Source organism: Staurois parvus, unplaced genomic scaffold, assembly GCF_062004578.1.
Source record: "Staurois parvus isolate SC_StPar_1 unplaced genomic scaffold, SC_StPar_1.0 ptg000165l, whole genome shotgun sequence".
In the NCBI taxonomy this organism is placed as follows: Eukaryota; Metazoa; Chordata; class Amphibia; order Anura; family Ranidae; genus Staurois; species Staurois parvus.
In genome coordinates this window covers 12247426-12275388 of record NW_028317961.1, presented here as the reverse complement: position 1 = coordinate 12275388, position 27963 = coordinate 12247426, and the positions used below count along the sequence as shown (strand labels likewise).

The following is a 27963-nucleotide window of genomic DNA, read 5'->3' as shown; positions in this document are numbered from 1 at the left end:
ATTTTATTTTAGATAGATCAGGAAATGACCCAGTCAGGTTTTTATTGCTGTCTTTATCACTGTTGGGGTAATTTTCCCCTAACCTCCTGTACCTGGGACACCTTTCATCAGAACAGGAAGTGTAATTTCCTCTGTAAGCACAGGCTGACTAACATGTTTAACACTTCCCTGCTGTATCTACAACAAAAAATGTGGCTTTGCTTTAAGCACTCTACTCCATATGTAATATTCTTACTTTATCACAGGAGGAAACATCCTGGTGACAGGGAAAAAGCCCTTGAGATAATGCTGCCTATGGTACAACATGAGGACCAGGTTGCTTCAGACATGTTCTGCTTAGTGGGACGAATTTATAAGGATACATTCCTGGATTCTAATTTCACAGATGAGGAGAGCCGGGACAATGGCATACTGTGGTAAGCATCTTCATATATCCGTGATGTGTTTTACTGATGATTGAGGTCAAGTGACATTGCTTTGAAATAATTCCATGGATATAGTATGATAGGATCCATTTATTGGGGAATGGTTTAGCAGAGTGTGATTGTGATCCTAATGTGATCAGCTGAATGATGGAATAAATTGAAACGTGTTTTGACTCAGGAAATGGATATGCTTTACACAGAAAATGTTAGTGCACCCAAGAGATAGAGAAGTTTTGGAAAAGCTCCTACTGCTTGGGATTGTACATAAATGTGTTGTTTTGAGCTCAGTGAGTCTTTTAGGATAGCTCTATAATAAATGTACCAATAAAGCAATATTCTAGGATTTATAGTTTGAGTCATTAGATGTTTTTTGGCTTAGCTGCTAAGTGATGTCATAGTTTGATAAATATGATTACTTTAAAGTGATTGTAAAAGCATATTTTTTTAAACTAACAAATATGTCATACTCATCCGCTCAAAGAGCAACCCGATCCTCTTCTTCTCGTGTCCACCAACTGTGCTCTTGGCCCCTCCCTTCTGCCAAGCGCCCCCCCACAGCAAGCAGCTTGCCATGGGGGCTCCCGAGCCACTGCTTTGCGTGTCCATTTACACACAGTCACGGCTTAGTCCCACCCCTCACTCTCTCCTCACTGGCTATGATTGATAGTAGCGGGAGCGAATGGCTGCTGCTGCTGCAGTCATAGCCAATGAGGAGGGAGAGACCCGGGACAGCCGAGGCTCTCGTGCACATCGCTGGATCAGGATGGGGCTCAGGTAAGTATTAGAGGGAGTTGGGTGGGCTGCTGCACATAAAAGTTTTTTTTATCATCATGCATACAATTCATGAAGGGAAAAAACCTTGAGCCTTTACAACCACTTTAAATTATTAATGTTCTATTTTGAAAAAAATTTAAATCTTTGGACTTCTGAATTTCTGCCAAAAAACGTTTATAGAGGAACCATACTGTGGAAACTGTGCGCAATAAAAGCAAACATAGGATAAAGGTTTAGTCACCAGCATTGCCCGTGAGCTGTGACTTACTATTATTAATATTATTATACAGGATTTATATAGCACCAACAGTTTGCGCAGAGCTGTACAAAATGAAGGTAGACATTACAGTTACAATACAGTTTGCTACAAGAGGAAACAGAGGGCCCTGCTCGTTAGAGCTTACAATCTAGGAGGAAGGGTTGAGTGATACAAAAGGTAATGGCTGTGGGTGATGAGCTGATGGAGGAAATAAAAGGCAGTTTACTAATTAGAAAGCAGGATAGGCATCTTTAAAGAGACCTATGTACTATGCCTTTTCCATAATGTGACTCTCTGTGAAGGCAAACATCTTGATAGAGAAGTAGGGCTCTGCTCCCTGACATCAGAGCTGCCCCCAAATGGTTGATTACCTGATGACTGGTGGGATAATGACTAAGAAAAAGTGGGAAAGTTGCAGAAAGCAGAATAAATAAAGCAGATGCCAGTGGTATGCTGACACTGCACTTCTTGTTTTTATTGAATGGGTCCTCTGCTTTTAGAAAAGATATCATGTTTTGTGTGCATTTATGTGCATTTTAGCAATTGTGCAAAAAAAATGAATAAAAGAACCCCAAAAGGGGGGTTGCTAAGTGAACAAATGCTACTTTTTTAGAAAGTCATCCGCATTGTCTGGAATATTTGACTAAAGTTACCTTCTTTCAAGAGGCCATTATCCTTTAGAGGTCTTCATATTTTTCCATCAATGACATTGATTGTTTAAACCAAGGATAGGAAACTATTTGATGTGTGTCAAACATGGACAGCCTAGGAGTTGTCAGTTACAGCCAGTGCAGTTGTATGCCAGGTGTTGTGCCCTGGATCAGGCACACATGCTGGGAGTTTGCCATTATGGCAAGCTGTCTTCAGTTATTAGTACAACCTAGATAAAATTCCTGGTTTAAAGTGTACAACATTTATACTGCAATAAAAGCAGCTAGTTACTATCCATGTTGGCATTGCTTATTTACCATGATGTAATTTGGAATGACTTAAAAATTACTTCATGCAGATCTGTCATGTCCATCAGTATACTCTACCATAGTGATTTTTTTCCCCCCACAATATTTGGAAAGATTTAAGTGAAACTATGGGCAGAATAAAAAATGTAATACATGATGCAGTCTTTCAGTAGCATCAACACACAAGTTTTTGTTTATCTTATTTCTCCCTGTAATAAAAAAAATAAATATACTGTGCGTATATATATATATATATATATATATATATATATATATATATATATATATATATACATACATACACACACACATACACACTTTATTGCCAGAAGTATTGGGACACCCCTCCAAATCTTTGGATTCAGGTGTTCCAATCACCTCCATGGCCACAGGTGTATAAAATCAAGCACCTAGGCATGCAGACTGCTTCTACAAACATTTGTGAAAGAATGGGTCGCTCTCAGGAGCTCAGTAAATTCAAGCATGGTGCCGTGATAGGTTGCCACCTGTGCAATAAGTCCATCCGTGACATTTCCTGGCTACTAAATATTCCACGGTCAACTGTTAGTGGTACTATCACAAAGTGGAAGAAACTGGGAACAACAGCAACTCAGCCACGAAGTGGTAGCCACATAAAATGACAGAGCGGGGTCAGCACATGCTTAAGCACACAGTGTGCAGAAGTCGCCAACTGTCTGCAGAGTCAATAGCTAAAGACCTCCAAAATTTGTGTGGCCCTAGGATTAGCACAACAAGAGTGCGTAAAGAGTTTCATGGAATGGGTTTCCATGGCCGAGCAGCTGCTTCTAAGCTTTACATCACCAGATGCAATGCAAAGTGTTGGATGCAGTGGCATAGAGCACACTGCCACTGGACTGTAGAGCAGTGGAGACGTGTTCTCTGAAGTGACGAACCACACTTCTCTGTCTGGCAATCCAATGGATGTTGGGTCTGGTCTGAGTTTGGCAGTTGCTAGGAGAACTGTACTTGCCTGACTGCATTGTGCCAAGTGTAAAGTTTGATGAAGGGAGGATTATGGCGTGGCGTGGTTTCTCAGGGGTTGGGCTTTGCCCCTTAGTTCCAGTGAAGAGAACTCTTAAGGCGTCAGCATACCAAGACATTTTGGACAATTTCAAGTTACAACCTTTGTGGGAACAGTTTGGGGTTGGCCCCTTCCTGTTCCAACATGACTGCGCAACAGTGCACAAAGCAAAGTCCTTGACAACATGGATGAGTTTGGGGTGGAAGAACTTGACTGGCCTGCACAGAGTCCTGATCTCAACCCGATAGAACATTTTTGGGATGAATTAGAGCAGAGACTGCTAGCCAGACCTTCTCATCCAACATTAGTGCCTGACTTCACAAATGCTCTTCTGGAAGAATGGTCAAACATTCCCATAGACACACTCCTAAACCTTGTGGACATCCTTCCCAGAAGAGTTGAAGCTGTTATAGCTGCAAAGGGTGGGCCAACTTAATATTAAACCCTACAGACTAAGACTGGGATGCCATTAAAATTCATATGCTTATAAATGCAAGCGCCTAAATACTGTGTGTGTGTCACAGTGGCTTCGTGGTTAGCACGTCTGCCTTGCAGTAAATGGTTCATGGGTTTGATTCCTGACCATGGCGCCTCCTGCATGGAGTTTGCTTGTTCTCCCTGTGCTTGCATGGGTTTCCTCCGGGTGCTCCGGTTTCCTCCCACACTCCAAAGACATGCTGGCAGGTTAATTGGCTTCTGTCTAAATTGTCCTAGTTTCATCCCTGACCATGCGGGATCTCCTGCATGGTAGGGGTTGGGGAAAGACCTGGCAACCTACCCTGTAAAAATAATTGCTAAGAGAATTCATGGAAAAAGTCGCTTACGAGTGACAGTCCATGCAATTGCCAAGGGTTGGATACGACTGAATGGATATATATTATATTAATATTATTACCTGTTGGTCACACCAGTATATTTTATCACTTCTGGAAATAGACCAAGCTGTCTAGCAAACTTATCATTACAAGGCTGGGATAAACCAAATAACAGTGGTCATGTTTTATTCATATGGATCCAAAAAAAAATGTGCTGTAAATGCTTTGAAAGTGTTAGCTGGGTTTGAACTTTAATTTGTCTCTTGTCCAAACTACATGTTCATCACTATGACCAATCATACTGATCACATGATTACAACGTAAACAAAACAATCATGAATGGCTTTCTTTCACAACTGCTTGCTTATTGTTCTGAAGCACACCAGTCATATGATGATTTTCCAAACAATTTATGACAAAACATTACAACTTCAAAAAAAATCCACCATGCCTCTTAGTAAATACCTTGGACTGTCTACTTTCCAAAAAGTAGATGGTATTTGTACTGTCCTGACATTTTGGGGCCTCAAGAAATGAAATAATATATATATATTGTACATTCACATCAGTCCCTAACCCTCAAGGGGTGTACAATCTAAGGTCCCTAACTCACATTCATACATATACTATGGACAATTTAGACAGGATCCAATTGACCTACCTGCATGTCTTTGGAGTGTGGGAGGAAACCGGAGTACCCGGAGGAAACCCACGCAGGCACAGGGAGAATATGAAAACTCCAGGCAGGTGGTGCCGTCGTTGGGATACGAACCAACGACCCTAGTACTGCCAGGTGGAAGTGCTAACCACTAAGCCACTGTGCCGCCCAGAAGACATGCAGGTAGCTTAATTGGATCCTGTCTAAATTGTCCATAGTATATGTATGAATGTGAGTTAGGGACCTTAGATTGTACACCCCTTGAGGGTTAGGGACTGATATGAATGTACAATATATATGTAAAGCGCTGCGTAAAATTGACAGCGCTATATAAGTACCTGAAATAAATAAATAATGAGACCGATCAATTTTCAAATATATATACCATAGTTTGTAGAATCTATAACTTTAAACATAGACTAAATATTATACACTGATTTGTGTTATTTTAACCAAATAAATGTAGCAGACTACATTTTGGCCTAAATTTATGAAGAAAGATTATTTGTTTGCAAACTTTTATAACAGAAACTAAGAAAAACCTGTTGTTTTTTTCTCAAAATGTTTTTTCATTTATATATCAAAAAATGAAAAAACAGCGGTGATTGAATACCACCAAAAGAAAGCTCTATTTGTCTCCAAGAGATGATAAAAAAATAATTTGGGTAGTGCTGTACAGTGGAGTATTTGCCAGTTAAAGTAGCACAGCATGGAATAGCAAAAATGCCCTGGTCATAAAGGGGGTAAAACATTCCAGTGGTCAAGTGGTTAATGCAAGTGACTGACTGCATCATTTTTATAGTGCCTTATAGCTCCACTTTAAGCATGTAAATATTTTCTACTATGATGATATTTCTGTTTGTCCACACTCTCACCGATCACTTTATAGCACATTGATTGAATGTGATCACGTAACATCTAAGCATTCACCTGCTGCTTTGCTTTAAGAAAATATCACGTCCAGTGATTTATACCATCTAATTAGAAAGGTTAATATTCTAAGCAACAAGCAGACTGGAAGACAGGAAGCAGACAGTAGTAGACTTCTCTAAATCCTGCTGCTAACCAGGGGCGGACTGACAATTTGGAAACTTGGGCACTGCCCGAGGGCCTGGGGTCAGTAGGGGGCTCCATGAGATGCCCCTGGTACCTTTTTGATAGGCTTTTTTGAGTTTGGGCAAGGACACAGGGGCCCCATGAAACCCCTATTGCCCGGGGGCCCCATAAGTTGTCAGTCCGCCCCTGCTGCTAACCATAAGTGCAAATAACAGGGCAGCTTGTCTGAGCCTGGATCCAGACATTGCAAACTGCTAGTGAGCTACTGTAACTGATTTAGGCTCCATGCACACTGGGTGTTTTAATAATGCTGGTAACATTAGCTGTGTAAAGTCACATTACAAACGTGAGGTTTTGTTTTAGCGTTTTGTCGTGTTTTTTTATGTTTGCAGTTTTTAGCTTTTTTTAGAGGTTTTGTTTTTTTCACCAAAAAAAACATTTTTTTTCTGGTCAATAAAAAGGTCCAAAAACGCTGGTTTGCTGCGATTTACTGCGTTTTTCAGCGTTAGAGCGTTTTTACAGCTAAAAAAACTGCTCTAGAAACCCACTAGTTCTGGGTTTTAAAAAAACTGCTCTAGAAACCCACTAGTTCTGGGTTTTTTTTCCAGCCAAAAGACACCCCTGCCGAAAAACGTTGATTAGAGTCTATGTGTGCATGGACACATAGGGTAACATGCTTGGGACTTTACTGGCTGTAGAAGAAAACCATCAAAAGCCAAAAACAGCAGCTGTAAAAATGTCCAGTGTGCATGAGGACGTAAAGCTTTGCAATCCTTTAGGGACCATTTAACACAAATGTTCCAGTGTACTAAAACAATTGTGGTTCTCCAAAATAAAGATAGTGTCCGTTCTCACTTCAGCACTGCAGTGCAGCTCTTTTTTTTAAAATACAACATATCTGATTTTTCTCTGCGTTTTTGTGGATTGGAAGGTCCATAGAAGTAAAAGCCAACACGTCAAACTGCATATCACATGTCTTTTGATGCACTGGCCTTCGTCCATGGCTGTTAACCCTTCCTACTCCAAACTCAAAAACACATTGAAAACACACATCAACGTGTCAAAACACATGCCAGTGCACTAAGGAAATACACAATGACATGACAATGCACCTGCTTAACACTACAAAAAATGCACCTTTACACTCAGCTAGAGATCTAAATGAGACTTTGTTAAATATCAAGGAAAGCTACAGTATTCGGCTTTTTATAAATAAATCACAAATCTGTTACCAAGAAATAAATTTTTTTTTCATTTGGGTCATAATAAACTTAGGACATACTATTATATACATCATCTTCATACCTTGAATTCTAGCTGTAAATCTGTGTCCTGATATGGTATCTTTCCTGCAAAAATAAAGAAGCCTGTTTGTATAATGCATAGTTAATACTGCTACTTATATTAATCACTGTCTTGAAAGGCCTGTAGACATTTGTGGCTCATACATATTTCATTGGTTGGAATAATGTTTTATTAACAAAACTAGCAGTTTGCTTCCTACTTCAAACCACTGGCGGTGGAGAATGTGCCTACAGAGGGGGGGACAAATGTAAACGAGCTAAAAAAATTAGAAATGCAAAGCAGTAAAAGGGTACGTGACATCACTGTAAATTAAAATTAGTTTTAATATTGTACCCTTATTTTCCTGATCCTGGCTGTTATTTCGAATGCAAAAGTGTTTCCGTTCCATAACAGGTAAAGATAGGGAAATTACAATGTTGAAGATCTCTTTAAGTGGGTAAAATGTACTGTAGGGGGGTATGACACCAGGCAATATGTGGAGAGAAGTGCAGAAGGTGAGATGGCATGTGGTATATGCAGTAGAGGAGTGCAAAGGTTATGAGAGTGGGCAATCAAGAGAGGAGTGTGGGAGATAGGACTATTGGAAGTACTGTATGTGCAGAAGAGGAATGGAGAGAGTATGATTGCAGCAAGTAGGTACAGGGTAGGAGTGTGCAGTAAGCAGTGTGTACAAGAAAGGAATGTGGGAGGTATGATGACAGGCAGTTTTTGCAGGAGAGGAGTGTGTATGGAATGACACTGGGCTGTACAGCGTCTTGAAAAACTATTCATACCCCTTGAAATGTTCCATATTTTGTCGTGTTACAACCAAAAACGTAAATGTATTTTATTGGGATTTGTTTGTGATAGACCAACACGAAGTGGCACATAATTGTGATGTGGAAGGAAAATGATAAATGGTTTTCAAAATTTTTTACAAATAAATATCTGAAAAGTGTGGGGTGCACTTGTATTCAGCCCCCTTTACTCTAATACCCCTAACTAAAATCTAGTGGAACCAATTGCCTTCAGAAGCCACCTAATTAGTAAATAGAGTCCACCTGTGTGTAATTTAATCTCAGTATAAATACAGCTGTTCTGTGAAGCCCTCAGAGGTTTGTTAGAGAACATCAGTGAAGCTTGAACTTCATCATGCTGTTTGTTCACTAATGTTCTCTAAGAAACCTCTGAGGGCTTCACAGAACAGCTGTATTTTTACTGAGATTAAATTACACACAAGTGGACTCTATGTATTAATTAGGTGACTTCTGAAGGCAAATGGCTCCACTAGATTTTATTTAGGGGTATCACAGTAAAGGGGGCTGAATACAAACGCACGCCACTTTTCAGATATTTATTTGTAAAAATTTTGAAAACCATTTATCATTTTCCTTCCACATCATAATTATGTGCCACTTCGTGTTGGTCTATCACAAAAAAATCCCAGTAAAATACATTTACGTTTTTGGTTGTAACATGACAAAATGTGGAAAAGTTCAAGGGGTATGAATACCTTTTTCAAGACACTGTATGTGTGTCGGAAAACTAACACTGCACTTCACCCTGAACACACCATCCCGTGAAACAAGGTAGTGATAGCATCATGTTGTGGGGGTGTTTTTCTTCAGCAAGGACAGGGAAGCTGGTCAGAGTTGATGGGAAGATGGATGGAGCCAAATACATGGTAATCTTAGAAGAAAACCTGTTAGAGCAGTGGTTCTCAACCTTTCTAATGCCGCGACCCCTTAATACAGTTCCTCATGTTGTGGTGACCCCCAACCATAAAATTATTTTCATTGCTACTTCATAACTGTAATTTTGCAGTGGGAGGAGTAGTGCCATGTCATTGGTGTCAGTGGAAGGAGTAGTGCCCCATCACTGATGTCAGTGGGATGAATAGTGCCCCATTGTTGGTATCAGTGGGAGGAATAGTGCCCCGTCACTGATGCCAGTGGGATGAATAGTGCCCCATCTTTGGTGTCAGTGGGAGGAGTAGTGCCCCATCGTTGGTGTCAGTGGGAGGAGTAGTGCCCCATCGTTGGTGTCAGTGGGAGGAGTAGTGCCCCATCGTTGGTGTCAGTGGGAGGAGTAGTGCCCCATCGTTGGTGTCAGTGGGAGGAGTAGTGCCCCATCGTTGGTGTCAGTGGGAGGAGTAGTGCCCCATCGTTGGTGTCAGTGGGAGGAGTAGTGCCCCATCGTTGGTGTCAGTGGGAGGAGTAGTGCCCCATCGTTGGTGTCAGTGGGAGGAGTAGTGCCCCATCGTTGGTGTCAGTGGGAGGAGTAGTGCCCCATCGTTGGTGTCAGTGGGAGGAGTAGTGCCCCATCGTTGGTGTCAGTGGGAGGAGTAGTGCCCCATCACTGGTGTCAGTGGGAGGAGTAGTGCCCCATCGTTGGTGTCAGTGGGAGGAGTAGTGCCCCATCGTTGGTGTCAGTGGGAGGAGTAGTGCCCCATCGTTGGTGTCAGTGGGAGGAGTAGTGCCCCATCGTTGGTGTCAGTGGGGGGAGTAGTGCCCCATCACTGGTGTCAGTGGGAGGAGTAGTGCTCCATCACTGGTGTCAGTGGGGGGAGTAGTGCCCCATCATTGGTGTCAGTGGGGGGAGTAGTGCCCCATCATTGGTGTCAGTGGGGGGAGTAGTGCCCCATCACTGGTGTCAGTGGGGGGAGTAGTGCCCCATCACTGGTGTCAGTGGGGGGAGTAGTGCCCCATCACTGGTGTCAGTGGGGGGAGTAGTGCCCCATCACTGGTGTCAGTGGGGGGAGTAGTGCCCCATCACTGGTGTCAGTGGGAGGAATAGTGCCACATCATTGGTGTCAGTGGGAGGAATAGTGCCCCATCATTGGTGTCAGTGGGAGGAATAGTGCCCCATCATTGGTGTCAGTGTGGTGGAGGGGAGAATAGTGCCCCATCATTGGGGTCGGGGGGGGGGGGAAATAGTGTCCCATCGTTGGTGTCAGTGGGGGGAGGAATAGTGCCCCATCATTGGTGTCAGTGGGAGGAATAGTGCCCCATCATTGATGTCAGTGTGGTGGAGGGGAGAATAGTGCCCCATCATTGGGGTCAGGGGGGGGGGGGAAATAGTGCCCCATCGTTGGTGTCAGTGGGGGGAAGAATAGTGCCCCATCGTTGGTGTCAGTGGGGGGAGGAATACTGCCCCATCGTTGGTGTCAGTGGGGGGAGGAATACTGCCCCATCGTTGGTGTCAGTGGGGGGAGGAATACTGCCCCATCGTTGGTGTCAGTGGGGGGAGGAATAGTGCCCCATCGTTGGTGTCAGTGGGGGGAGGAATAGTGCCCCATCGTTGGTGTCAGTGGGGGGAGGAATAGTGCCCCATCGTTGGTGTCAGTGGGGGGAGTAGTGCCCCATCATTGGTGTCAGTGGGGGGAGTAGTGCCCCATCATTGGTGTCAGTGGGGGGAGTAGTGCCCCATCACTGGTGTCAGTGGGGGGGAGGAATAGTGCCACATCGTTGGTGTCAGTGGGGGGAGGAATAGTGCCACATCGTTGGTGTCAGTGGGGGGAGGAATAGTGCCCCATCGTTGGTGTCAGTGGGGGGAGGAATAGTGCCCCATCGTTGGTGTCAGTGGGGGGAGGAATAGTGCCCCATCGTTGGTGTCAGTGGGGGGAGGAATAGTGCCCCATCGTTGGTGTCAGTGGGGGGAGGAATAGTGCCCCATCGTTGGTGTCAGTGGGGGGAGGAGTAGTGCCCCATCGTTGGTGTCAGTGGGGGGAGGAATAGTGCCCCATCGTTGGTATTAGTGACACAAATGATGGGGCACTATTCCTCCCACTGACACCAATGATACTTACCTTGCTGACCCCTGCTCCAGCCTGGGCTCGCTCTCTCACTTACCTGTCAGCTGTCTTCCTTCTCTGGCCGCTCTCCTCTTCACTCGCTCCCTCGGTCTTCTTTGATGTCCGCGCGCTGCCGCTTGGCTCCTCCTCTCCAAGCTCTACCTCCTCGCCGGTGATTGGCCGCCTGTGTGCCTCTCCTGAGCTACAGTTCCGGTGGCCAATCAGCGGCGAGGAGGCGGAGCTGCTGAGCGATCTTGGAGGTGTGGCCGGGTGACAGCAGCGTATCATCCCGCCCACACATCGCCGGAGACTGCAGCGGTGTCTCGGTTCCTAAGACCATTGGAAATATGTGTTTTCCGATGGTCTTAGGCGACCCCTGGGAAATGGTCGTTCGACCCCCAAAGGGGTCGCGACCCCCAGGTTGAGAACCGCTGTGTTAGAGTCTGCAAAAGACTTGAGACTGGGGTGGAGGTTCATCTTCTAGCAGGACAACGACCCTAAACATACAGCCAGAGCTGCAATGCAACGGTTTAGATCAAAGCATATTCATGTGTTAGAATGGCCCAGTCAAAGTCCAGACCTAATGTAATTGAGAATCTGTGGCAAGACTTTAAAATTGCTGTTCACAGATGCTCCCCATCCAATCAGACAGAGCTCGAGCTATTTTGCAAAGAAGAATGTAGATGTGCAAAGCTGGTAGACACTTCCCCAAAAAGACTTGCAGCTGTAATTGCAGCAAAAGGTGGTTCTACAAAGTATTGACTCAGAGGGACTGAAGAACTGAGTACAAATGCACGCCACACTTTTCAGATATTTATTTGCAAAAAATTTTGAAAACCATTTATCATTTTCCTTCCACTTCACAATTATGTTCCATTTCGTGTTGATCTATCACATAAAATCCAAAAAAAGTAAATTTACGTTTTGATTGTAACATGACAAAATGTGGAAAATGTCAAGGGGTATGAATACTTTTTCAATGCACTGTATGTCCAGGAGAGGAGTGTGGAGGGTAAGTAGCCTGTTCAGGAAAGGTGCGCAGAGGGTATGATTGCAGTCAGTATGTGCAGGAGAGGTGTGTGTAGGGTATGACAGTGGGGAGTATATGCAAGAAAGGTATAAGGAGGATATGACAGCAGGCAGTATGTGCAGGAGAGAAATGTGGATGGTATGAAACAAGGCAGCATGCGCAGTAGAGCAATGTGGATGGTATGACAGCAGACAGTGTGTGCAATAGATAAATGTGGATGCTATGACAGTAGGCAGCATGTGCAGTAAAGAAAGGTGGATGCTATGACAGCAGACAATATTTGCAGTAGAGATATGTGAAGGGTATGACAGCAGGCAGCATGTGCAGTAGAGAAATGTGGAGGGTATGACAGCAGGCAGTATGTGCAGTAGAGAAATGTGGAACGTATGACAGTAGGCAGTATGTACAGTTGAGAAATGTGGAGGGTATGACAGCAGACGGTATGTGCAGTAGAGAAATGTGGAACATATGACAGTAGGCAGTATGTACAGTTGAGAAATGTGGAGGGTATGACAGCAGACGGTATGTGCAGTAGAGAAATGTTGAGGGTATGACAGCAGGTAGTATGTGCAGGAGAGAAATGTGGATGGTATGACAGCAGGCAGTGTGTGCAGTTGAGAAATGTGGATGGTATGACAGCAGGCAGTGTGTGCAGCAGAGAAATGTGCATGGTATGACAGCAGGCAGTGTGTGCAGCAGGAAATGTGGATGGTATGACAGCAGGCAGTGTGTGCAGCAGAGAAATGTGGATGGTATGACAGCAGGCAGTGTGTGCAGCAGAGAAATGTGGATGGTATGACAGCAGGCAGTATGTGCAGCAGAGAAATGTGGAGGGTATGACAGCAGGCAGTATGTGCAGCAGAGAAATGTGGAGGGTATGACAGCAGGCAGTATGTGCAGTAGAGAAATGTACAGGGTATGACAGCAGGCCGTATGTGCAGCAGAGAAATGTGGATGGTATGACAGCAGGCAGTATGTGCAGCAGAGAAATGTTGATGGTATGACAGCAGGCAGTATGTGCAGGAGAGAAATGTGGATGGTATGACAGCAGGCAGTATGTGCAGGAGAGAAATGTGGAAGATATGACAGCAGGCAGTATGTGCAGCAGAAAAATGTGGATGGTATGACAGCAGGCAGTATGTGCAGCAGAGAAATGTGGATGTTATGACAGCAGGCAGTATGTGCAGCAGAGAAATGTAGATGGTATGACAGCAGGCAGTGTGTGCAGCAGAGAAATGTGGATGGTATGACAGCAGGCAGTGTGTGCAGGAGAGAAATGTGGATGGTATGACAGCAGGCAGTATGTGCAGCAGAGAAATGTGGATGGTATGACAGCAGGCAGTATGTGCAGCAGAGAAATGTGGATGGTATGACAGCAGGCAGTGTGTGCAGGAGAGAAATGTGGAAGATATGACAGCAGGTAGTATGTGCAGGAGAGAAATGTGGAAGATATGACAGCAGGCAGTATGTGCAGTAGAGAAATGTGGATGGTATGACAGCAGGCAGTATGTGCAGCAGAGACATGTGGATGGTATAACAGCAGGCCGTATGTGCAGGAGAGAAATGTGGAAGATATGACAGCAGGCAGTATGTGCAGTAGAGAAATGTGGATGGTATGACAGCAGGCAGTATGTGCAGCAGAGAAATGTGGATGGTATGACAGCAGGCAGTATGTGCAGGATAGGAGTGCAGAGGATATGACATAGAGCAGTATGCACAGAGGAGAGGTGTGCAAGGTTTGATACAGGGCTGTATGTGCAAAAAAGGAGTGTGTGGAAAACCGTTGGGGAGCGTGTTCTGAAGAGAGAAAATGATGAACAAAATTAATTTCAACACTAACAAACATGCTCTGTGAGTCACCAATACTAATTTTTTTTCTGGTAACCTCACAGGTGGAATAGTTAGCATATTAAAAAAACAAGCTTTAAAGGAAGTTGTGAGCGCTATGGACAAATAAAGCAGCCACAGCATCAAAAAGGATACCAAAAACCTTGCAAAAACATAAAATATAAAAGATGCGGCGCTATATCACAGATATTATTATGCAAAACGTCCAAGATATCAATATATAGTGATTATGAATCAGGTGACTAATGTGATCACAGACATTATGTCACAAGCAGAGTAACATGCAGTGCCAAATAAATGCGCAGTTACACTGTGCATCTGGTGAGTGCACAGCCTTACCCTTCTCACTATCACCGCATAGAAGAAGCACTTTGAAGGAGAGGGATTGTCACTAAGACTGTTTATTTTGCACTGCATGTTACTCTGCTTGTGACATAATGTCTGTGATCACATTAGCCACCTGATTCATAATCACTATATATTGATATCTTGGACGTTTTGCATAATAATATCTGTGATATAGCGCCGCATCTTTTATATTTTATATTTAAAATACAGTGTAGCTACCTGTGTAGATATCTACAAAATACAGGCTGGTTGTGTAGCTCTTTTTATGGTTCTGTTGTCTTCTTGGCACATCTGTTATATTTAACTGCTACTTCCTTATTTTCACATTCATATTTACTCTGCCAAATGCAGAAGCCATTGGCTATAGTAAAGAACAATAAAACATGGAGACAGTGTTGTAAAGAGATAACCTATCTGTATTTAGTCCAGCATATAGGGGGTGAACTGTAGCTTACAATGGTAGCAACCATAAAGCAAATAAAATTTTCACCTGCTGCTATCTGTTTGTGTGTACAAATATAGACCTTGTACTCTCAGGATTAACTGAACACTCCTTCACTGATTTTGGAAATTAGGTATATTCATAGAGACATTTTTGCACTATGTGAACAGTACATAAAACACAACCCTGATATATACATTTAAAGTGGTAGTAAACTCTGAAGCAAAAATCCCCAGCAATCATAAGGCCACTATGTATAACATTTCTAAACACATCAGAATACTAATTCACCTGATAGCATCTTTCTTACTGCTTCTGAAGCTTGGTTTCTTACTCATCTGTTCCGGCTGAAGCCGGCGCCATATTTACTATTATTTTCCGATTCCATCCTCATCTGTTCTTCCGCCCTTTCTACACTCCCATAGCAAGAATCTCATACATGGCTAGTAAATGTTAACCAAGCTTCCTTTTCGTATATCGTTACCATGGCAACACCTGCTTGTAAGAGTTTTTTTTATAACGCTTTACAGGATGCAAAGTTAGGTAGGAGAGTTTACTACTGCTTTAATAGTAGGTGACTTCTGGTGCATATATACTTATCTACCGTCCCCCTTTGTAATGTACAGTGCTGAGTGAACTCTTGGCGCTTTATAAATACTGTATAATAATAATATAATAATACCCTCCTTCTTTCCCTTGGCACTTTCAGCATATGCCAACACTGTAAAGATGGCGGAAATCTTCCAAGATGTACTTGTGCATGTGATACTGTAACCTCCATTCCCATAAATGAAAACCAGTCTGTTGGCTGTGCACAGGCTTCCTATTGAAGTGATTGGAGGCAGTGGTGCTGGGGGAGGATGCTGGTTAAAAGGATAAGTTGCCTATTATGTTTTCCTATATACAGATAGGATCCAAACTAGAGAGATGCCCCCCTCCATAATCATAGGAGGTTATCAGATCACAAGATTTATGACTGGATGAACAGTTGGGGTTTTTTTTTTGCATTTCTCATACATACCAAAATGCATTCAACAATATATTTGCCAGATTATAAGGGAGCAAATAAGAAAAGTAATCTGTTATAGTTTTACATACACTTTATTTATAAGCGCGTCTGCACTATGCAAAGTCCCACAAACAACTGTTGAGCCTGCCAGTGAAGTCCACCTCATGTAGCTTCCTGTGATGGTGGGGCAATGTAGCTGCACTGCTCCTGAATTCAGAGCAGAGTTGCCACTCTAATGTAAACTGTACCTGTTTGCACTTAACTGGGATGAGAAAGTATTGCCAGGGACATGACTAGCAGTATTTTTACTGACAATTTGCAAGCATGTAGCTTCTCAAACTACACCTGGGAGGAGAAGCACATGAGACATAAATGGAGCAGGATCTGACTCAGTCAGGGAAGGTAAAGGACAGGGGCGGACTGACCATTTGGAAACTCGGGCACTGCCCGAGGGCCTGCGGTCAGTAGGGGGCCCCATGAGATGCCCCTGGTACCTTTTTCATAGGCTTTTTTGAGTGTGGGTGAGGACAAAGGGGCCCCATGAGTTGTCAGTCCACCCCTGCTAAAAGAGGTTTCTTGTTTACATTTTGAGGCTTTTTCATCAAATAGTAACTACATGCTGTACATGTTAAGACTATCATACAGGAGCCTTTAGTTTTACTATAAAGCTATGGAAAAATAACTGTTTTAGCATATCTACCGTATATTTAACAACTTTTTTAAGGATTTCATTTTCATTTTACCTTAAATAGAGGTTTTTATAGAAATGTACAAAATAATCTTAAAATAGCATAGTTTTGTAATGTCAAAAGAATGCACATCAGACACAATGAGAGGAAAATGTTTTGCAAAGAAGCAACTTTACACAGAGATGTCACATAAATTGCTTTAAAGAGATGAGGAGACAGGGCTATAATCTCACAAAATTATTTGAATAGTATTGCATTTTCTTTATTTTCTAAACAAAGGACTGTTTGGGAGGTTTTATAAAAGTAAATCCAAGCTCAGTTATTGATATGCTGATTGTGTCTATTTAAGGGTGTGTCCTTGTGTTCTAAATGTCTAAATGCTTACTTTAGAATTCCTATTTCAATAGTGTATGTAAACAGATATGTAATTTACTATTAAGAACCTCTTTAGTTACCAGCTTCAAATGTTCAGTCTTAAAAAATTTCCAGACACTTAAAACCATGATGTCTCATGTCATCAAAGTGTTTGGCCTAAACACCTGCCAAGATTATGTAAAGCTATTGTCAGATTTCTGTAAGTGTATGCCAGTTAAATACATATTTCATGCACAGTGAACAATCCTATTGTGAATTCAAACATTCTCTTCCATATATTCAGGGATAAGCTCATCAAATGCTGTAGAATGCAATTTATTCCCAAAATCATTCAAATATCATCAATATCAACCCAAAAAGCTTTTAGGTGTCTATGCCTTTAAAAGTAATATCTGCAAGATACAACAGAAGCTTTTCATCATTGCATCTGACACTTTAAGGGACAAAGGAAAGAATGAATTATGAGTCATATGAATTCTACTGCCATTTATAGGAGGATTGGAGACTGGCAAATACTAAAATTGTCAATCAGGCAGCATAACCTATGGCTAAATGGTTAGCACTTCTGCCTGGCAGTACTAGGGTCGTTGGTTTGAATCCCACCCACAGCACCTCCTGCCTGGAGTTTGCATGTTCTCCCTGTGCCTGCGTGGGTTTCCTCCAGGTACTCTAGTTTCATCCCACACTCCATAGACATGTTGGTAGGTTAAATGGATCCTGTCTAAATTGGCCCCTGTATATGAATGTGAGTTAGGGACCTTAGATTGTACACCCCTTGAGGGTTAGGGACTGATGTGAATGTACAATATATATGTAAAGCGCTGCGTAATATTGACGGAGCTATATAAGTACCTGAAATAAATAAATAATAACCTTTCCTATAACTCAGTTTGTTTGCTATTGTCCAAGAAAATAGATGTCTATTCTCCTCAAGGAGAAGCAAACCCTTTTCATTAGGCAATTTTCTCAACTCAAGATTTTTCTTCAGTCAAGTGTCTTCGATGCAGCAGAGCCAAGTGGGCTCATTTTTGCAATTTTTGGGATATGCCGATACTTGGCATAGCCTTGTAGCCATACCTGGACCCCACCATGAGGAAGATGCGGAACCAGCCTGTAATGTGACCTGTGGTCACTGGTACTTGTTTTGGCACTTTCTAGGCACATCTGTGTGATTTAGTTAGCCACAGAGTTTTCAAATTCAGGTCTGTGATACATCTGTCTGCTGGAATCTTGACCCTGAAGACTCATTAGAGAGTATGCTTACCTAGAGGGGCTAAGAATTTCTGATATATACATGTTGGCCCTGCATTAGCACTTTCTGGTATTGTCTGTCTTTCTGTCTTCTGCAGGGTGCCATCCAGACCACCGCCTTGCACCTTGAGGCATAGGGCTTCCTTTTCTCTATAAGAGGGTGTCTTCCTTCTACCTTTACCAGCACATTGTACTTCCATCTCTTTGTCCTGCTCTGGTACATCCCAGGAGGATTCCCTTCATTGTTTAGATATGGTACAGTCTATTTGAGTTTTTCTTTCATCCTTGTCTTTTTGACAAGGGCCCCAGTAGGGGTCAGCCTGCTTCTCCTTCTACCATTTCTAGGAGGTTTAGCTAGCTTATCATCAGGCCTATCTGCTTATGGATAAGGTTTCACCTTTTTCTGTCAAGGTTCAATTTTCTTGGACCTTTCAGCATTATCCATCTATTTCCCAGATTGCAAAAGCTGCCATCTGGTCTTCTGTCCATGCATTCTCTAATTTTTACCAGGTGTATGTTCAGGCCTCTGCTGATGCAAATTTTGACCCTGTGTTCCTTCTGGCAGTTACTTGAGCTGCAAGGAGCCCACTTTTGCTGGGATGCATTGTGGGCTTGTTAGCATTTCCTTTGTTGCCCACTCCTCCCTTGCATTGCTTTTGGATGTCCCATGCACCTTAGAAATTCCTTCTATCGTGTCTCTTAATGAATGATTAGGTAAACAGGAATTTTGACTTACAGTAACATCCTTTTATTGGAGTTCATTAAGGATCGCAGGTTCAACCCCTCTATCTTTTGCTTATTCTTACTGCTGCTTATACATAAAAAAAAACATGAAGAGGGTAGGAGGGATGACTGATGGTTTTTGCTTGGCAGTGTCCAGTTTTCATGTAGATTGCAGTATAACCCATATGTCTCAGAATTCCTTCTGCCCTGTGTCCCCTAGAGCGGACCTTTCCTCCAAGACTCAGATATGCATGGTGCATGTAGCTCTTCATGCACATGCTTAACCTCCCTGGCGGTATTCCCGAGTGTAGCTCGTGGTAAAATGTCAGTACCAAAAGCGGTAACCCCGAGCTACACTCGGGCTTACGATGCAGCGCTGCATAGGGATTCCCTGCAGAGCTTACCTTGTCCTTCGCTCCCGTGATGTGTCCCCTGCAGCGTCCCCGGCCATCTCCTCGGGCCGATGCTGGCATCCGGCTTCTGTGTTCCGGTCCCTGAGACGTCGGGACGTATGGGCGCCGGCGGGAAATTTGAAAATTTTTAAAAATGTAATTTTTTTTCCAAACAAATTTTACATAGTAAAACATTGCTGTTTCAACCCATTTCACATACATATTGTCCCTAGTGCTTTGTCCTGCGCCCTTCCTGCATTTTGTCTGTTCTTTCTGCCTGGAAACTGAGAAACGTCCATGGCGTCCAAAAAGTGTCCCTTTAGGTCAAAAGCGGGTTTAGATCAGCTAGAGAACAGCGATAGTAAATCAGAAACACTTGCAGAATTGAGTGATAATGATTCGTGGGAAAATTCATCATCAGACACTGAAAACGATTTTGCGACTTTGCTCAGTGATGTGCGAACTTGGCGCTATATTTCAAATGTCAGTGTTTTCGGTTTGATTATATTATTGAATTAAATGTATTATTATTATATTATTATTTTTTATGATTATTTATTAAATTATAATTTATGATTTCGTGTTTCAAATTTTATCATACCCGGGATGTTTAATAGACTCTTGTTCGGACAGATTTTAGTGAGTTATTCCTAAAAATTACAGCCTACAATAAAAAAACTACATATTTCCATGCAAAATAATGGTACCTCTTTCAGCACCAAAAATCTGAAATAATAATACCGCTAGGGAGGTTAAACACCATGAAGTAGATTTTTTAATCCAAGAATTTTAGAAAAACACCTTTTTTTCCTGGCATTCCCTGGTTTTCCTGAGGCACTTCCAAGGAGAACTAGCCAGATCCTACTCATGTGCTATATGGGACCTGGCAAGGCTTGGTACGCCATAACAAGCTGCCCAGGTCTTTGTACGGTGCTTTGTACAATAGCAAATCATGATAGGTGTCTTCCCACGCATGCACAAGATTGCGTGTGTGTACTACGAGAACTAGAGTGGTTTGCCTTATTTATTTGCAAACTGCACAGAATGGGGTAGAGAAAGTCCAGCCACTGATGATGTATTTTTCAAACATGGCAGTGCGGGAACAGGGACACTGTTAGAAGAGATCCAGTAATAATGGAACCAGCTAGAAAAAAGAGGTGTGCTTCTACCTATATGTTTACTTGTTTCATTACATATTATTAGATTACATTGGCATTTTTTAAAGGGGGGTTGTGCTTTAATTCCAAGAAAAGGGTTTTACAGTAAGTAAAAAAAAAAATCCTGTTTTACATATGCTTTCTGTCTCCATAGCTTTTTTTATGAATTGTGTGATGTAGCTGCTAGAGATCAGTTTGATATAAGGACTACCTTTAGTGACAGCTTTATTTCCAGGGTTAGCAACTGCACAGGGTCACAGCAGAATCGTACTAACTTTGTTGTTTCTCTAATAACAATTAAAGGTTTCATTTTGAAAGCAAATACACTTTTATCCCTTTACTCACAGGGCTGTCAAAGTTCCATTATAGTAACTAAACTATGGGATTATAAGAGATTCCCACACTCCAGTTTCCATGTTGTCGCTGTTAATTATTTTATTGATTAAATAGAAAATAAAGTGATACTGTTTATACATTGCTTGATTGATAGAATTGATAGATTGTGGGAGTCTTCCAGATTCTACAGTTACATTATAATATCTTTTAATAATTAAACTGTTTTGAGATTAATTCAAATTCATAACTGAAAGGTATACTGTAAAGATGAATCTCTTGTTACCCTTACATTCAAATTTTTTAGTTATGGAGCTGGGAAAAGAGTTTTTATATACAGTCCTTAGCTTTCAAATAAAACAGTTGTAGTCATTTGGGAAGACAGTTCGATTACAGCATTTGCAAGCAATTTCCTGGTATACCTGTTTCTAAGCAAAAAATAATATTGTATGTATTAATTGGTATAACTGGTGCTAGTTATAAGAAGTGCGTAATGAGTGCTTTTACCAAAGTTGTAAGCATAAAGAAAAAACAGGCAGATACAGAACAATCTACCAAAAGGGGCCATACAACTGAGCCTCCAGGGGATAAATTGACAGGTTAATTTAATAAAGTGTACAATCCAACCGCACATGTTCCTGCGTTAAAAATGACTGTGTGTATAAGTGGGTGCTGCAGCGACCGTCGGCTGGAACCAAGCAGAATCGGCAAGGGAAAATGTCACCAGCACACTGAGGATCACCAATATGGGTCCAAAAGTTTTAATGAATGATCACATAGTTACAGCAAGGCAACGTTTCAGAGTCTCGCAAAACCCCTTAATCAGGCATGTGAACTATCACATGCCTGATGAAGGGGTTCTGCGAGACTCCGTAACGTTGGCTTACTGTAACTATGTGATCATTCATTAAAACTTGTGGACCCATATTGGTGATCCTCGTTGTGCTGGTGACATTTTCCCTTGCGGGTTATTTAATTATACACAAAAATAAAAGAAAATAATCATTATTAAATTTACCAAAATCGAATTTATAGATTGTGGATTGTTCTGTATCTACCTGTTTTTTTTATGTTGTACCTTGGCCATAAAGGCCCACTTTATTTTTATTTTAGTGAGTGCGCTGTTGACTGAGGGTACTTAATTGGTACCCGGTTTATTGAATGCCCCCTCTTTTTTAACTTTGCTTTTTTTATTTTAGTCAAAGTTACAAGCAGTAAAAAACATCCAATAAAAACTTCAATTCTCTTACTCATGGGCTGCTTAGTACTTCTCCCAGGAGTGAAGCTTTGATCTTAGCCATAGCTGACTGGACTGCGCAGTAAAATGTATTTCTAATCCAAGCATCAGAAGTTGTGGCTGACTTTCTTTACACATTTGTATAATGTATGTACAATTATTGTGCATATAAAGCAAATATTTATTTAAAAGAAAGACTATTACAGAAACGGAACTGTCTACAGTAATCATCAGTGTTCAAAAATAGTTTTTTTCCTTGGGACACCAATTTCCCAAAGCTGGCCATACATGGCTCAAATTGTGCCTTATTCCTACTGAATAGGCTAAAATTCCAGTCGTGGGTGGCCCTGTCAGCACCACTTGGCTCGGCAAACTTCATTGAAGGAACTGGGTGAATAATTGTTGGCCAGTCAGTAACTGCATCCTATCAGATGTAGTCAATGTTCAGGTATTCAGACAACTGCGGGTGCTGGCTGTCTGAATACAATAGTTCGCTGGCAAGATTCCATCCAAACTCTTTAGTGTATGGCTAATCATGTGTGACTAGTGTTATATAAACTAGCAGACTCTGCCACAAGATAAGTCGTGTTGCTGACAATTTACAACATGCAGACTGAGGTGAAGCAGTAGAAAAACACGTTGGAAAATTGAAGGGTGGGCTCATTTCTGTCTACTTTTCAGCAATATGTTATGTTTTATACTGCATTTAAAAATGCCTTTCAAGTAGAAATCCCATTCTTGTAGTTAATTTCAACATACTGCCTAGTGCATGCAGCATTTTTGTGCATCAACATGCATTAAAGCCCATCAAGTCATTTGGTAAATTAAACATATCTTATATTTTTAGCGCCTCGCACCTCTCACTTTGCTGAATATATGCATAGAAAAACTGCATAAGTGTGTATCAAATACACAGAAAAATACATGATAAAACGTGCAAATAGCAAATGCATTTGACAAGCACGCAGTAGCTCACATCGTAAGTGCTCATTACTACAGTCACATAGGCGTAATGAGGCCCTAAGTACAAGAGAATATTGTGGGTGTCAACACCAGCTTAAAATTTATAAAGAATGTCAATGTGTTTACTTTTACAGGTACCGGAAAGCATTTGAATCTGAGCCAACTCTTCAGTCTGGAATTAATTATGCAGTCCTACTGCTTGCAGCTGGACATCAGTTTGATTCATCATTTGAACTTCGCAAAATAGGTATTATCATCTGTTTATTTTTTATATTTTTAATAAGATTATAAAGAAAATGCAATGTTTCTGATCTATGAAAACTAAAACTGTAGAGACGTGCAGCTGTTACTGCCAGTGATCTTATCCAATTTTCATCTTTCAATGGACCTTAGAGCAAGTGTTTGCTTTGCCCATGCAAAGTAAAGAACCAGGTGTGCTTCAATGTCACCTGCCCCATCAACATTTCCTTCCCTCCCCCACTGTTCCATTTAGCCACTAAGAGCGAGGTAAATACCCTGGCCATACATTATACAATTTTCTTGTTCAGTTTCCTTTAGATTTACCTTCAATTATGTAGCGCAAGGGCCTGCCTGATTGAATACAAATTGAAAGTGTTTAGGTTTGACCTCATATTATATGGGTTTGGTAAACCTAGAGGAAATATGTACAAGAAAATTGTATAATATATGGCCAGCCTTAGTGCTTCCAGGTATGACAGATCATGTGACAGTGCAGCTGTTTGATAATTGGCTCAGTGTTATCACATGGGGATGTGGAGACACCTCAGTCAAGTGTAAGCTCCAATTACAGTAGCTCAGAGCTTACACATTCTTTTTCTTCTCACTTCTGGCAGCTGCATGAAGCAGGATGGGAGTGAAAGAAAGGTGAGTATGTGCTGCTGGTTTATCCTGGGGCAGTGCAGGTTTCCACAATGTGCAAACAGAGAGCTGATGGAAAGGAGAGCGTTCTGTTTTTTTGCATGAAGCAAATTGAACCTTGCACCAGTCAGTTACAGTTACTGCTGAAGTAACAATAGGAAGCATTGTACTGTTATACTTCCTATAGTTATCACAGTAGTAATAGCGATTCTGAATATCAGTACAAAAACTTGTGTATAAGAGCGGCTAAAGGAGCAATAAAGGTTAAAGTATATGTAAACCCTCACCTTGTAAAACAACTCATTTAGTTTAAAAATAGAAATGACAGAAAAAACATTTGTATATACATATAAACACATTATAAATACCTTTTTCCCTTTTTTATAAGTGCCCACATGTCCTCTGTTCTTAGCTGCATAAGGAACTAGGGGAGGAGAATCAGTAGCACATTGATCTTCAAAGTGAATGGCTGTGAGGTGGAGGCATGTCAGCACAAGCCTGATCATTGGATTAGCTCCTAGCAGAGCCAAAAAACTGACCACACTGTACTCTCATGCCTAGTGTGGTTAGCTTTTAATAGGACAGCAGAGGGACTGACAAGATCATCATGGATTTCACACAAAGGAAGCAATACAATGAGAATAGGATACTTTTTCATACAAGCACATGGTACAACAGGCACATGGAATGTTGGGTTTACATATTCTTTAAGACAAGGATAAATACAAAACAATAATTTAGGTTTTGATGAGTTTAAATTCAGGGTGTTGCTTTTAGTGATAGTGTAGTTGCATGATAAAAGCATAGCATCAGTTACCTATGGTTGTTAGTATTACTGATAACTTTTCGCCATGAGACCTCTTTAAAAAAACGAGAACCTGTTTTCCTTTACCCCCGGTTCACATATATGCGGCCATGCCTGTGAATGGACTGCCGTGCCTGTGACACGCAGGGAAGAAGTCCCTACAATTCTTTGGAAAACGCAGCCCGCATGGAAACCTCGGTTGCCAGTACGGTTGCATTTTCCAGTGCGGGCAGCGTGCCATTAGAACTAATGGTACCCGCCCGCGGGTCTGCATTTCCCTGTGCGGGTGGTGCTGCTACATGGATTTTCGTGCGGATCCGCAGCGGCACCACCCACACAGATGTGAACCTAGAGTAAAGCGATAAAGGTTCTTTTTTTTTTTTTTTTTTGTGTGTAAATTGAGAAACATGTTATACTTACCTGCTCTGTGTAGTGGTTTTGCACAGATCAGACTGGATCCTCCTCTTCTCGGGTCCCCTGCTGGCGCTCCTGGCTCTTCATTACTGTCGGGTGCCCCATAGCAAGCAGCTTACTATGGGGGCACCCAAGCAGGCCGGTTCCCAAGCTGCTGCTCCGTGTGTCCATTCACACATGGAGTCACGGTTTTGCCCCGCCCCTCTCTCCTCTCACTTGACTCCCACTTGCTGTCTCAACCAATGAGGAGGCAGAGACGCAGGATAGTCTAGGCTGTCGTGCACATTGCTGGATCGCGATGGAGCTAAGGTAAGTATTGAGGGGGCTGGAGGCACTGCTGCACACAGAAGGTTTTTTACATGTGTTTTTAATAAACATTGCTGTCAAATATGTTTGTGATGCCGTGAGTAGGTATTATAGATTTCATAGATGTATTCAATTAAAAGGACAGTTAAGAGTTGTGTAACGTCTGAGCTGTGATTTTCACCCTAGACAGTTACTACCGTCTGTCAGTAAATAGTGTTTACATGCTATAAACTCTGTCACATTCTGCTGGCTTGAATCCGATTAAGAAAAGGAAATGTAAAACTGGCAGTCATAGCAGAAAATTGTGCCAGACAATGATTACTACTATGCAGATGGCCAGCACAACTGGATCTACTTTGAGGTTACCAGCAGGCCAGTGTGTCCATTCACCCCTAACAAAGGGAGCAATAACAGAAGAGATGCAATGCGCCAGCATATGACTGTTGTATTGCGCTGACAAAAGAAAAAAAGATAGTTACTGTACACTAATGTACTGTCTAAACTGTGAGGTGACATGAGGCTGAAATCCTGACAGCTTCTGAGCTTTTCCCAGAACCAGACGAGGCCTCCGCCAGTGCTCTGTTTTCCTTGAATGCTTCTAAATCACTTGTGACAGTCTACGAATGTACAAACTTACACATGTCCGTGTTTCTTTCTAAAATCCCTTTGTAGTTGCCTCTAGCAACTAGTCAAGTTTCAACTTTTAAATGAATTGCATATTGTAATTTCCAATTGGTGAATTTGATTATAAATGAAGATATAGTGATTTTGTTCAACTAATTACTATGCGACTGGTGCTGAGTGCTCTGCTCTCATGTGTCCATTGCATTGGCTTGCATGTCAATAGAAGACCAGCGTAATCTATTTTGTCGACAACTGGTAGTAATTTTCAGAACAAAGCTAGCACATGCTTTCCCCTGATGATCAGTGCTTTTTTGGAGTGATATGGTACAAGGTTCACGTGCCAATACAAATTTTGTGCCATGCCTAGCTCTTGAATAGTATTGTTTTGCTTGTCAGTTAAAAGATCAGTCTGGCTTCATCTTTCCTTTCAGTATTTGCATTTCATAAATTTAGATATTAATTGTAATTCTTCTCAAACAGGGGTGAAGATTAGCAGCCTACTAGGTAAAAAGGGAAATCTTGAAAAGCTGCAAAGTTATTGGGATGTTGGCTACTATATGGGAGCTAGTGTGCTGGCTAATGACCACACAAAGGTAATCCAGGCTGCAGAAAGACTCTTCAAACTGAAAACACCTGCATGGTAAGATACTGCTTGAGCTGAATGATTTTGAAAGGTTGTGTTTGAAACTGTGATTTCTGGGGACAGAACTTTTAAAAATAGTTTTTATGTGTTTTTTTAATTTACATTTACTATTTAACATGTCTGTTTTTTATTATCCCCACAATTAATTTCACTGTGGAAAGCTTTGTACACAATAATAATAAACAAAATAACATTCTTTAAGTTACACTGAGTAGAAATGTCATATATAGCATAAGGGGTGTACACTGAAATGTAGACAGAGTGGGGTTTATTTACTAAAGCTGGAGAGTAAATCTTGCTCACTTCTACATAGAAACCAACCAACTTCTAACCTCAGCTTGTTCAACTAAGGTTTGGTAATAAAACCTGGAAGCTGATTTGTTTTTATGCAGAAGTGAGTCTGATTTTGCACTCTCCAGCTTTAGTAAATAAACCCCACTCTGTCTAGATTTCAGTGTACACCCCTTATGCTATGGATGACATTTCCACTCAGTGTAACTTAAAGAATGTTATTTTTTTTTATTTCACATTTTAGATGAAAAACTTTACACGTGAATACATGTTTTCACACAAAAAAAATTTCACACAAAAAAAAGTTTCTATAGCGTCTAACTCCAGGGCAAAATGTTAAAAAAAAACCTTTCCCCATGCTTGCTGATGCACATTGGGGTTGATTTACTAAAACCTGAGAGTGCAAAATCTAGTGCAGCTGTGCATGGTAGCCAATCAACTTCAAACTTCATGTTGTTCAATTAGGCTTTGACAAAAAAAGCTGGAATCGAATTGGTTTTTATACAGACCTGTACCATATTTTCCACTCTCCAGTTTTAGTAAATCAACCCCATTATCTGCTCCCCTTTGCCCAACTATTAGGAAACATTTCAAAACATAAAGCTTCGTTCACATGGGCGATGATGTCTGTATAGCATGAACGGGCCATTTTTTGCAGTGCCTGTACCTTTACCATCACACCTAGAGGAGCTTGTTGGACATCCTATGCCAAAATCATGGATTTTAATATGGGCTTGACCCTCTTTGCAGCTATAAAAGCTTCCACTCTTCTGGGATTTATGCAGGCAATAGACAGGTCAAAAATCAGATGATTTTTCGAAAAAAATGAAAAATCGGTCGTTCGGTCGGCCGATGTTACCACCAACGGTAAAAAAAATCAGCCGACTAAATCATAAAGTTCACCCCATAACTGCGCGGATTTTTTATCAGTAAAACGATCGGCTGACTTTCCCATCATTGCCGGGAAAATTGACCGATCGTCATAATTGGCCGCAAATTTTTCAACATGACCGATAAAAAAAACTGTGCAAAAAATCCCGAAAAACAGACGACCAATTAGCCCACTAACAGTGCAAAAATCGGCCGATTTTTTTTTTTTCGGCCAAAAAATCGGCCGATTTTTGACCAGTCTATGGCCG

General features: G+C 41.7%; 1 protein-coding gene across 2 annotated transcripts in view; it reads left to right on the top strand.

The window, feature by feature from the left end:
- MAP3K5 (mitogen-activated protein kinase kinase kinase 5) overlaps positions 1-27963 on the top strand; it is a 278572-nt gene that overhangs the window by 149811 nt on the left and 100798 nt on the right. For both annotated transcript variants that reach the window (XM_089676223.1, XM_089676222.1), the window contains 3 exons: positions 246-416; positions 22997-23109; positions 26371-26530. In XM_089676223.1, coding sequence (XP_089532349.1) covers positions 246-416; positions 22997-23109; positions 26371-26530 — 444 coding nt within the window. The remainder of the gene's footprint in view (positions 1-245; positions 417-22996; positions 23110-26370; positions 26531-27963) is intronic.